The following is a 12,405-nucleotide window of genomic DNA, read 5'->3' on the forward strand; positions in this document are numbered from 1 at the left end:
GTTGCTGTGAGCTGTGATGCCATGGCACTCTACCCAGGGGGATAGCTTGAGGCTCTGTCTCAAAAAAAAAAAAAGGAGGGGGGCAGTGCCAGTGGCTCAAGGAGTAGGGTGCTGGCCCCATATGCCGGAGGTGGCTGGTTCAAATCCGGCCCTGGCTGAAAACTGCAACAATAAATAAATAAATAAATAAATAAAAATTAAAAGTGTTGGGAAAAAAAAGGTCTGAGGCTGGGTTTGAGGGCCCACAGAATTCAGACCTAATGCCATATGCTCTGTTCCTTGGCCCCAACAGCCACTGAATGGGCAAGTGGAGAAGCCCTAAAACTCTGCCTGGTTCCCTAAGGGTCAGATGTCTCTACTAAGAGCCCAAACCCCCAAAAGATACTGTCCTCTTACCCAGCTGAGTGGCCAGAGGACCGCCTTTTCTTCACATTAAATCAGGGCAGCCACCAGGGGTCGCCAGGTGGCCTCATTTGCATCCTGGTGATTAGAACCAGAGGCATTTCCCCAATTTCCCCACTCTGAGCACCGGCTCTCATGTGTGCAGACAATTGTCAGTGGGCCTTGGGACTGCTCTCTGTCCACTTTGGATTCAGGGAGGAGGGCAGATGGATGGGGTAATAGCCAAGAGAAAAGTGACTTCTCTCTCCTAGTTGGTGGGAATTCCTGGTCTGAGCTTCTTGCATGAAGACGCCCCACAACCCAGAATGTCCTCTTTTTAGGGACTGTGACAGTCTAACTCAGGCTCCTGTAGTGATCCTGTCATGAAGTCACACAACCCGATTGCATATCTCTAGTAACGGGGACCTCTCCACCTTAGGTTGGCTACTGTGTGCAGCCAAATTTAATGCGTCAGCAGATATTTCAGGACAGCAATACTCTCTCAGGATGGACACTCCCAATTCTGGAAGCTATCACTATCAGTTACCCTTCTGGTAACAGCCCTGGTCCCTGTCCCAGATGGTATGTACTACCATATTGCCAAGTCTGAGCAGGTTGTCACCTCCCTTGTTTTAAGGCACAGATCTCAATGAACACCACCTTTCTTTGGTGATTCTTCCAGCTTATTATGGTCAACCAAAACCCTCCGACACGAGTTGTTTTTATTTTAAAGTATAATTTCCATTTTATTTTTTTCCAAAGGATACTTTTTCTTCAGTCCTCAAGGACTCACTTCCTTACATGAACTTTGGTGGAGGTCATGGGGCAGCACTAGAAGGTCTAAATAGGGGTAGGGTGTTTGGTCCTCACTGGCTACCCAAGAACGGTTCCTGACGACCTTGCTGTGAAGGGCAAAGCTCACGCAGCAATGCAGCTTCACATAGAGTTTGGGAAGCACATAGCTGTCAGACACTCACTTCAGAAATATCCCTGACAGCTGCGGCCTCTACCGTGTCCCAAGTGACGAACTTCTTTATAGCTTTAGCCACGTATCGGGTGCAGTTTCTGCAGTGAACAGGCTGCACTTGGTCACGGCCCTTTTTGGTACAACTATTGTCCCTTCTTTTCTTTGTCATCTTGGAAGTGAGGACTCGAAAGAGCGACACAAGCTGTTTTGCCCAACCCAGACCCCTACACCTCACCTGTTATCCCTTCCTCTGCAGCTTTACAATGAACCTGGGCCAGGCCTCAGATAAGCTGAACCTGCACTTCAACCCTCGCTTCAAGGAATCTACCATCGTCTGCAACTCACTGGATGGCAGCAAATGGGGACAAGAGCAGCGGGAAAATCACCTGTCCTTCAGCCCAGGGTCAGAGGTCAAGGTGAAGTCAAAGGGTTCAAAAGGGATCTGGGGAGGATGTCAAGAGGATACCCCTGGGCCACCAGGCACTGCCCTGGCATGCTTTCTGCCTCCATGACACCTTCCTCCCCCCCCCTACAGTTCACTGTGACCTTTGAGAGTGACAAATTCAACATGAAGCTGCCAGATGGGCACCAGATGACCTTTCCCAACAGGCTGGGTCACAGCCACCTGAACTACCTGGGCGTGAAGGGCGGGTTCAGACTCTCCTCCTTCAAGGTAGAGTGAGTGTACATGCAGCACCTCATCAGAATAAAAGACCCTGACCTGGACCCCATTCCTGAGTCTTCTTCTGAGCCACAGCAGGATCAATAGCTCTTGGGTCCTGGATCTGTCCATCTACCCTCATGCAGTTCCTGTCACTCTGATCCCATTTTCCTCCCCCAAGACCAAGAGCAAACAAAACAACCCCCTTCTAGCCTGTGGCAGGAACTGTGGTTAGTGCTTCTCGTGCATTCTAAAGCTCTTGACATATTCATGATACAGGGGAGGAAACTGAGGCACAAGGACACAGGACTGCCAAGTGGGAAGGCTGAGACATGCTCCTAACAGCTCTGAGGACATGTGTACTCCAGCCTACCAGCCCCTATTATCACCAGAACAAATGCCAGACTGGGATTATGGAACAGCCCCAGCCCTGAACTGCAGATAAGGACTCCCACCTGGCCTCTTATCTCAGGGACATTCCAGGCTGGTTACTCATTACTCTTGCCTAGGCTGTCCACACCCCTCCCCTGCTGGGGGTCTACAGGGGGGTCCTTGGCTTTACAAACTTCCCAGAGGGGAGGGTATTTAAGCAGGTGGAGCTATGCACTGTTCTCCCAGGTCTCCAAGCATCTTGCGGGACACCTTTTATCAAAAAAGCCTTTTTAATCAGCCTCCAGAGGCAGGTCTGGGGTGGTGAGATTTCTCCTTGTGAGGTCACATCTGACCTTTCTGTGAGGCTTCTGGGCAGGTGGGAGGCTGAGGTGGGGATGTTGGGGAAGCAGCCTGGGATGGGGCTTTCAGGGGTGCAGTGGGGACCCTCTGAGGGCTGCTGGTCCCTGTGGGAGGTGAGACAATGGCCCTGTGTGGTACACTCCCCACCCCTCAACCAACAAGGACAGCTTCGTAGGGCACAAAGGCAGCACTGTGGGGCTGGGCCCTCCTGCCAGCAGGGGGTGGCATAGGGTGGGGCCTAAGGAATGGCTACTGGGTCCAGAGTGGCACTGGGGGAAGATGGTCAACCTGGCAGGGCCCACCAGGAAAACCCACGTCCCAGAGCAAGCCCCATCTTCCCTGTCCTTCCCAGGTCTGTCCTGCAGAGAGAGGGAAGAGTTTGTAGGCATCTTGGCTTCTCTCTCAGGTCTGGTAGGAGGAGGGGCTGCTAAGTGAGAAGAGGCTAGCTCTACACCTGGGCCCTTCAGAGAGGTGCCCAAGGCTAGGCGGGGTCCTGAGCCCATGCCCCAGACACTCAAACCTTGACCTCATCATCCTCCTCCGTGTCAGCAAACTGGAAGGTGTTTGCTTGCACTGTGGTGGGTACTGGGGTCCTGCTGCCTGCCTGGGGCACCTGCTCCTCCTCCAGGCTTTCCCAGGAGGGAGCCTGGGGCAGCACCCCCACCAGCTCACACCGAGCATCCATCTTGGAGTAGTGACGGCCACCCTGCCAGCCTGCACCCCAGTGCCTGCCGAGGTCCGGGTCATTGGCTACTGGGGGACCCTCACCCACCGGGCTGGCTCTCACCTCAGCCTCTGGGCCCAACCTAGCAGTTACCCCATTGGGACAGTGTCCATAGGGTGAGGGGCTTGCAGCAGGGGCTGGGAAATTTGTAGCAGGGGCTGAAGGGTTTGTGGTAGGGTTGGGGGACTCTGTTGCAGGTGCTTCAGAAAGGCTCATGACCCCTAGTAGCTCACTGAGGAGAGAGGGCCCAAGGTCAAGATCTAGGCGAAAGGACAAGAGAGAGTCAGAGCGACGAAGCTCAGGCCCGGGCTGGAAGGAACCATTGCGGTCTCCATCACAAGGTTTTTCTGAACGGGGCAGGCGGGAGATGGTGCAGAACCCAGAATCCAGGCCTGGAAGAGAAATAGGAAAGGGATCAGAGCTGGGGCCCTTGACCAGGAAGTAGGGAGGGAAGAGCCAGGACCAGCCCTGGCTTGCTGTGTGGCCCCTGGCAAGTCACTCCCTTCTTTGGCTTCAGTTTCTCCCATCTCTCCAATACAGTGAACCTGTGGTCTCTTGTCCTGTCAACCATGAAAGCTGAAAATTGTCATATTCCTTATTTTGCAGATGAGGAAGGGGAGGGTCAGTTTGGGATGAGGAGAAGGGCATGGCCCAAGGCCACAGCATCTGGCGGGGTGGAGCCAAGCCTGCAATGTAAATATCCCCTCAGTCTTAACTGTGAACTTGGCCATGGTCCCCTATTCCCTGCCCTGGCCTGGCAGATACCTACATATAGGTGAATCCAAGGCACGTGGGCTGATTTGAAGATAAAGGATGGAACCAGCAGCCAGACTCAAAGGATAGGCATATGCCTTCCAGAGGTTATTTGGTCCAGACCCTGCTCCCAGGACTACCTGGCCTGAGACATAAGGGGTTGTTGTGAACTGGGCCTCAGTAGGGATTCTGAGCAGCCCCCTGGGGCAAGAGCATTTGAGTATTTGCCACAGGAGTGGGGATAAGGGCTTGGTGCCTGTGGCTCAAGTGGCTAAGTTGCCAGCCACATACACCTAAGGTGGCGGGTTGGAATCCAGCCCGGGACCCGCCAAAAAATGATGGCTGCAACCAAAAAATAGCCAGGCCTTGTGGCGGTTGCCTGTAGTCCCAGCTACTTGGGAGGCAGAGGCAGAAGACTCGCTTGAGCCCAGGAGTTGGAGGTTGCTGTGAGCTGTGATGCCATGCACTCTACCCAGGGTGACAGCTTGAGGCTGTCTCAAAAAAAAAAGGAGTGGGCATAAGGCCGCCAGGCAGAGAATGGCCACTAGGTGGCAGCAGGGGCCTATGGTTCCCAGGTTAGCAGCTCCCTCACACAGCCCAGGTGACACTCCTGGCAAGGAAGAGCCACTGGCGTGCATCCCTCTGAGTGGTTTTCCAAATTTGTCAAGTTACAGGAAGCTTTGTTCAAACAACAGCAGCCTAGAGTCCTGAGCACTTGCTATGTATCAGCCTCTGGGCCTTGCCTGGGACATGATTTCACCGAATCCTAGCAAGATTCTAAGGGACTCATTATCCAGGCGAGGACTTGAACTTAGAGGTCATTTAGCTTGCTGGAAGTCGGGCAGAACCAGCACTGGAACCCAGCCCTGATAACCTCACCATGAGGGGGCTGCTTTGGTTGAGGGGGCGAAAAGGGATGGGCTGGCCCAGCTGAGGTCCCAGATAGTGGGAAGAGTTTGCCTAGGACACACAGCAAGTTAGGGGCAGTTAGAACTCAAATCCCATCTCCTCACTCTCAATCTCAGTGTGTTTTGGTGGGGTGAGCTGGTTCCTGCCTCTTTACCCCCTCCCTACCCATGGTCTGGGGTTTGGGCCCAACCTCCATGGAGAGACCAAGCGACTATGGGGAAAAGAACTCACTTAGAGGCTTGGCAGAACCACTGAGCTCCTCTGGGCCTCAGTCTCAGAATAGTGGACAAATAACCCAATCCTCACCATAATTGGAGCGGCCATCTGGAGAGCTGACAGGGCTGCCATCAAAGCTGAGCTTGCCCACCACGAGGCTGTCATAGGCAGCCTGGTTGAGCTGGGGCAGGGAGATGGCGTTCTTGATGATGGGGGAGATGGCAGGTGGAGCTGGTGAGGGTGTGGGTGGAGAAGCCATCCGCCGGGGTGGTGCCCCCACCCTCCGCACCTGCTGTAGCTTCTTGGCCAGGTAGCTCCGGGGTGAGCGATGGGTGCTCCTGGAGCTCCCCCCATGGTTACTGAGGAAGGAGGTGTCACCAAAAACATCCCCACCACGGCCCACGTGCATGGTGTGGCGGAAGTCCCCTAGTGGGGGGCTGATCATGTCTGCAGTCAGTCGCCTCTTTCCCTGCGAACTGGATACCCAGCCCACAGGCGAGAGCTTTCCCAGGCTCATGGTTGGGGCTCTTCCAGCCCCCTGGGGGCCGGGCATCAGCTCTGGCTGCTCACAACTGCTAGTCCATGCCCACCAGGGGCCAGAGGAGAGAGGGGGCTGGGCTCAGGGTCCACTTCTCAGCTTCTTTCCCCTGAAGTGGAAAGGGGTGGATGGAGGCTTCCCTATAATGCTGAGACTATAAGGGGTTCATGCTTGTCTCTTCCTGAGGCCTGGCTCCCAGACCTGTGGAAGCAGCTGCAGATGTTCTATCCGAGAGCAGAGAAGGCATGAGATGTGTCTCCAAGGTGGCTGGCTCCTCTCCTACCCAACCAACAGTGGAGGCCTGGAAGGAAGACAGGACAGTGACTGATGGCAAGCCTGGAGCAGAGAAGGAAATACTGGTTCTAAATAGTAGTGGCTAAAGAGGAGTGACAGTTACACCCAACAACACGCCAGAGAGGACCCACTAAATGCTGAACGACCAGACATGAAGGACATACGTGAGTCCACATATGGAAAGTTCAAGAACAGGCAAATCCAATTGACAGGAGCAGAAATCAGAATTGTAGTTGTCTCCGAGTAGGTACTGCCTGAGTGGGGTCCAAAAAACTTATGAAAGATGAATATCCATCAAAACTGGAAATGATTGGTGCCACTTATAAGGCATTTGCTAAGTGTCAATGCCTCACCTGCATCATCATTTAAAGGCACAGAACAGTCCGGACCAGACCTAGGCACAAAGGAATGTGTGCATGACTTGCCTGAGGCTACACAGTAGGAAATAGTGCAACATACCCCCAAATCCCAGAACCCTTGAGTCCCAGGCTATACTGCCTCCTGCTGGTGTGCTAAGCAAGTCACCTCCCTTCTCTGTGGGGTAAAATCTCTTCCACCCAGAGAAGCCAGGAGGTAGGAGGGGACTGCCAAGGCTTTGTGAACTGCTGTGTAAACAGCTAGAGCAGAGGTTCCTCCAAACCCTCTGGCTCCAAGGTGCTTCCTGGAAAAAGGATCCTGTGGTCAAAAGTGGCTTTTCCCAGCTGCCCCTCCATGCATGAGCACATTCAAGGTTCGGAGAAGGCCTACGGGAAAGAACTTTATCACAGTTTGTCAAATTGATGTAGGATCCTTGGTGTCAGGGAACAAATTTTGGAAAAACTAAGCTGCTGCCCAAAGCTAAGCTATTCCTTGTCGGACTCTGCCTTCCTGATCTCTCCCCACACCCTCCTCAGCCCCAAACTTCTCAAGTATCTCTTGGTCTGACCCCTTCCTTCTAGCATCATAGAAAGTCCAGGCTAGAGAGCACCTGTGATCCTATGGTCCACCCTCTGCTTCTCCTGTGGCCCAGAGAAGGCAAGCCTGTTCAAGGTCAGATTGAGAGAGCTAGTTGAGACTTGAACTCAGAGCCTCTGACTCACACAGCCCTTGACTGGCTTGTGGAGCCTGGTCTTGTCTCCTCAGGTCGGCAACACATTTTGAGGTGGGGCAGCTGCCTGGATTTTCCTGCCTTCCTCCCTCCAGCTTGGGCTCATTACTTGACAAGTGCCAAATCACTACCACTTTAATCACAGGAGCTCTCTGCGATAACCTTCATGCCAAGGGGCTACCCCCTCCCCCTTCTGAGAATAGTGAGAGGAGGCCAAGAACTCAGTGTCCTCATAGTGTGACCTTGGGCAAGTCATTTACCTCCACAGGCCTGAGACCTCAGGTGATAAAGGTTGATCAAGATAACAATCCTTAACAGGGACACGTAAATCTGAATCTCAACCTTTTTTTCCCCTTTAAACCACTGCAGCCACCTCCAATCTCAATACTGCCCTTCTAATGTTATTTGAAATTCAAAATAGGTTAAATAACAAGATAAAAACAAAGAAGGCAAAAGGACAAAGCTCGCTTTGTTTTCTGACTACATTCTCTTTCCTTCCCACCATCTGATCCTCCCCCAACCCAGACTCCTCCCCCTGGGGGGGCCCTTCTGAATCATCCCTTTCCCTGGCACCCCCGGCACCAGCACTGAGAAGTCTTCGTGGAATGTTTGCTGAAGTTATGAAGCGAGCTACAGTTGGCCAACCATTACATGATGTCATCTGATTCTCCAACAACCTCGCAAAGCTGGAGGGTAAGCCCATTTTACAGGGAGAATGAGGTTCAGATGGAAGGGACCTGTCCAAGGTTATGTGGCAGGTACATGTCCAGAACCAGGTTTCCCTGTTCAGCAGAGACTGGCATGACTCTAGGGGGAAGGCACTAGGGATGAGGTGGGCCTCACACTGTGAAATGTCATATAGCAGGGTCAACTATGTCTGCCATGTGGCCACAGCCACTGTATTCCTATCCCAACTAAAGGGGCTCCTGCCAATCCCCATGGCCACTTCGTTTCTTTCTTTCTATTTTTTTTTTTTTTAGAGACAGAGTCTCATTTTGTCGCCCTCGGTAGAGTGCCGTGGTGTCTCAACTCACAACAACCTCCAGCTCTTGGGCTTAGGTGATTCCTTGTCTCAGCCTCCGAGTAGCTGGAACTACAGGCCCTGGCCACAACGCCTGGCTATTTTTTGTTGCAGTTTGGTTGGGGCCTACTCACTGAACCACAGGCACCACCCCCTTTTTTTTTTTTTGAGAGAGCCTAAAGCTGTTGCCTTAGGTAGAGTGCTGTGGCATCACAGCTCACAGCAACCTCCAACTCCGGAGCTCAAGCAAGTCTCCTGCCTCTGCCTCCCAAGTAGCTGGGACTACAGGCGCCTGCCACAACACCCAGCTATTTTTTGATTGTAGTTGTCATTGTTTGGTGGGCCTGGGCTGGATTCGAACCAGCCAGCTCAGGTGTATGTGGCTGGCGCCTTAGCCGCTTGAGCCATAGGTGCTGAGCCTTTTTTTTTTTTTTTTTTTGAGACAGAGTCTTACTTTGTCACCCTCAGTAGAGTGCCGTGGCATCATAGCTCACAGCAATCTCAAATTCTTGGGCTTAAGTGATTCTCTTGCTTCAGCCTCCTGAGTAGCTGGGACTACAGATGAATGCCATAACGCCCCTACTCCGCAGCCACTTTGACTTTGGGAGATCAGTTTTCTCCCCAATCTTGGGATGATCCCACCTCCCAAATGCTTCTGGGCACCTCCAAATAATACCCCACCTCCCACTGCAGTGGAGAGACCCTACAGTATCCTGGGGCTGAGGGCAGGGTACTGTCTTCCCATAGCACCTCAGGCAGGTCCCCTCCCAGGGTGGAAGATGTGAAGATGTTGTAATTAAATGCCCAGATGCTGGAACAAAGCAGGCCTGGTTCAAAGGCAACATTTTTACACTAATGTCTCTCATTCTGGGGGCCCTTGGTGACAGCCATGTGGCACTGGATGCTGACCACAGGACATTTGCTGGCCATCAGGTGTGCCCTACCTGGCACTGGAGTAGGCAAAATTAGATGCTTTCCTAGTGCCAAACACATAGAATCTTTCCATTCCTTGCCTTGAGGCTCACTTCCCCTCACCAACCTGGGAATACCACCTGTTAATGGTCAGAACACCCAATTTACACATGAAAAAATGAGGCTCAGAAAGAAGACTGATTTACTGTAGGTCCAAGAACAAAAAAGTGGGGATTCCACCATCACTAGTAAATGCTCCAGGGTTGAGTGAAGACTGGGAATGGCGAAGAGTTGTTGGAGTTGGTCACTCAGCACTGACCTCAGGAGAGGGCAGGCCTGGGAGGCAGAAGCCTCAGCTCTGCAAATTCTGTGCCTGTGACTCTGAGTGAGGTGATAGCCATGCAGCTCAGTGTCCCTAAAGTCCTTATATTTACCCAGTTGAGGACAGTCAGGGCCTGGGTACATAGCTTGAGCTTATTCATGGTTGAGAAAGACACGGACAATTTTTGGGACAGGGGGCAGGCACCACGCTCTAAGAGAGGCCAACAGGGGCCGCTATGGAGGCACAAGTGGTGGTGCTGGTGGTGGTGGGAGACCAGGGACAGTGTGACCAGTGGGAAGGGCGGAGGCGGGGCGGCTGCACTCTGGCATTCACCTGAGGGTGACCCGCAGATTGTTCAGTAAGAGCAGCACCACGTCTCAACCCGGAGGCCACTGCTCAGGTGCACATAACCTCCTTCCTGGCGACCAGCTAGATAACACCACCCGTGCCTGCTAGACATTGATTGGTCCCTTTCTCGGTTAGGGGGCTTCCCCAAAGCTGCTTTGGCCCCTAGGATACAGGGGTACCGTCCTTGGGGACTAAATTCCCATGCCCCTCAATGTCCAGCTTTTAGAGGTGGAGAGACGGGAAACTGAAGCCAGTAGGGGACAGCCAGCTGTCTTCAGTCATGCTGCAGGGATCCGACTCTCCTGCTCAGAGTGGGGCAGGAGGAGGGAGGCTCCGCCGCAGACCAATAGAGAGCGCAGAGGGAAGAGGGGACAAGACGCGCTTCTTGCGTGACCACCCTGAGTTAGAACCACAACAGCCCTCGACTCGGAGAGGGTTTGGCGGCGATCTGGGTCTTGGGCTCCCACGCCACATTGCGTTATAGATGGTATCATCTGACCACGTTGTGTCATTGTGGTATCCCTCTCAGCTAGTCCTTTCGTCTGAGCCTCAGTTTCGTGGTCTAGAAAAGGGGCTTCAAATTTCCCCGGTCTTGCAAACTTGGGGCACGAATAGAAAAATCGGAGGGCAGCCGGGATTGGAAGCCTGGGAAAGACATCAGCCATAAACCGTCTCTAGGGGATTAAGAATGACTCTGTGGGGGAAGGCACTAGGGTAGAACGTAGAGGGTCGCTCCGTGGGGAAGGGGCTGGCCGGCCGCCTTGGCCGGAGGGGAACCGGACGGGATGACCTCATCCGCTGCTCCAGCCTGGAATGCGGCGGTCGGGGAGGGGGCAGGGTGCCTGGTCCATCTCCCAGCCCCCTAACTTCCCGCTCTCGGCGTCGGCCTCCGCCGAGGGGCTAGACATTTCGACACATCTCCCCCTCCGCGGTCCTTCCCTCCCTTCCCGGCGCAGGAAGCAGCGTAGACGGCCCTCGGCTCTCCCCTTTTCCCCCAGTACGCTTTCCCGCTCGCCCCCTCCAACTGTCTGCCCCCTTCTCCAGGCGGGAACGTGACAAAACAACCAGAAAACTTGGAGCGTCCCGGCGTGTCTCCGCGGCAGCGCCCGGCCTTCCTGTTGGCACCGAGCGCACCTCCCTAGGCTGGGCCCCCTCCCCCATGCCGGCCCCCGGGAGCCCAAGAGGGTGCGGAAGCCCCGGGGCGACGCGTACCCGGCCGGGCGTCACGCCCCCCGGCCTCGAGGCCCAGTGCGCCCGCGGCTGTTACCTTCTCTCGGCGAGCCCCGGAGGCGCGGGTGGAAGGGCGGACTCGTCCGCGACCGCGCGTCCCGGGTGGCAGCCCCGGAGAGTGGCTGGGCCGGTCTGCGCCGCCCTGGCCGCGGGCTCCGCGGGCTGGCTCCGGGCCGGGGGCGGGGTGTGGGCGCGCTCCCTCCTCCCGCCTCCCTCCTCCCGCCCGCGGGCGGGGCCCGGCCCCCTCCCCGGCACCGTCCTCGCCTCGCGGAGCGCCGGCTAGAGCCAGAGGGGGCGCGGCGAGGGTGCCAGGCCGGGCCTCTTCCTGCCGCCGGCCTGGGACAGGGCTAGAGGAGCCAGAGAATGTGCGGGCTACCGGAGTGTGCTGGGGGACAAGCCGATATTCCGGTCCTTGGCCGCCAACCCTTCCTCCACTGGCTCCCCGGGTGGCCTTGGGACGACCAGGAACGATAAAAATCTTGCTTCTGGGGCCTCCAGCCACTCCCTGCGGGGAGTTTGGGCCCCTGGAAGCTTGATCGCAGAGGCCTTGAATGCCTATGACTTTAGACCTAGAATTTTACAAGCGTAAGATGCTCACTCTTCCCCCAACCCCTCCATTCCTTTCCACCCAATACAGGCCTTTCAGGTGCTCGTAGGACACTTAGCCACGCTGGGGCGCAGACCCCAGGCTGCTTGTAGAGTGGCAGCGTAGTAGTCAAGGTGGGGGGGGGGCGGGCTGCAGCTTCTTAGCATGGTTCCTTTCCTGCCTCCGCCACTACTCACCTTTCAGTGCCTCCGTTTCCACATCTGTAAAATGGAATAATAATAGCAGGTGTCAGAGGTTTTATTAAGTGGTCCCTGCTCTATCAGCATCTAGTAGGTATATTGAGCAGATAAATGAGGTCACACCTGAACCCCCATTGTAGCCACCAAGAGAGAGCCTTATTTCCCTAGCTGGACAGATGAGGAAATTGAGGCACAAAGCATTCCAGCACTTGCTTAAGTGGCACAGAAGTAGGACCAAGAACCAGTAAGTTAGAGCTCTTAGGGGGCAGGGGGGAGCGGGGGGCTGGCGCAGGTCCAGAAGCATTTGTCCCAGGGAGAATTGGGAACCGTGTCAAGACCCAGAGGTGCTGAGTGGCACAAGTGAGAAGCAGGGACTAGGGTGGATTGGGCAAGGTCAAGCGCTAGAGGAGAATGGAGCTAGGTCTTTGCCATGGGCAGGTGTCTAACTTCCCCCCCAAAATACAGGCAGGTGTGCATGGAGAAGTCTGGTGAGTGAAGAATGGACTAGAAGGACAGTGATGGAA

General features: G+C 54.7%; 2 protein-coding genes across 4 annotated transcripts in view; one reads left to right on the forward strand and one right to left on the reverse strand.

Annotated features, from left to right (window-relative positions):
* Nucleotides 1-2,030, forward strand: part of LGALS2 (galectin 2) — a 7,090-nt gene extending 5,060 nt beyond the window's left edge. The window contains exons 3-4 of the mRNA XM_003783230.3: nucleotides 1,605-1,764; nucleotides 1,884-2,030. Coding sequence (XP_003783278.1) covers nucleotides 1,605-1,764; nucleotides 1,884-2,030 — 307 coding nt within the window. The remainder of the gene's footprint in view (nucleotides 1-1,604; nucleotides 1,765-1,883) is intronic.
* Nucleotides 2,031-2,652: 622 nt separating this feature from the next.
* Nucleotides 2,653-11,224, reverse strand: CDC42EP1 (CDC42 effector protein 1). 3 transcript variants are annotated; one of them, XM_003783453.3, is made up of 3 exons: nucleotides 11,133-11,224; nucleotides 5,434-6,182; nucleotides 2,653-3,857 (listed from the first exon to the last, which is right to left on the reverse strand). In XM_003783453.3, the coding sequence occupies exons 2-3, from the start codon at nucleotides 5,894-5,896 to the stop codon at nucleotides 3,256-3,258; spliced, it is 1,065 nt and encodes a 354-aa protein (XP_003783501.1). In that variant the 5' UTR covers nucleotides 5,897-6,182; nucleotides 11,133-11,224; the 3' UTR covers nucleotides 2,653-3,255. The 3 variants fall into 3 exon arrangements, with proteins under 3 accessions (XP_003783501.1, XP_023365172.1, XP_023365171.1); XM_023509404.1 differs by lacking the exon at nucleotides 11,133-11,224 and adding an exon at nucleotides 11,078-11,095 and having other exon boundaries at nucleotides 3,256-3,857; XM_023509403.1 differs by lacking the exon at nucleotides 11,133-11,224 and adding an exon at nucleotides 6,340-6,355 and having other exon boundaries at nucleotides 3,256-3,857.
* Between the last annotated feature and the right edge of the window lie 1,181 nt (nucleotides 11,225-12,405).

Source organism: Otolemur garnettii, unplaced genomic scaffold, assembly GCF_000181295.1.
Source record: "Otolemur garnettii isolate 467f Iridium unplaced genomic scaffold, OtoGar3 scaffold00007, whole genome shotgun sequence".
Lineage (NCBI taxonomy): Eukaryota > Metazoa > Chordata > Mammalia > Primates > Galagidae > Otolemur > Otolemur garnettii.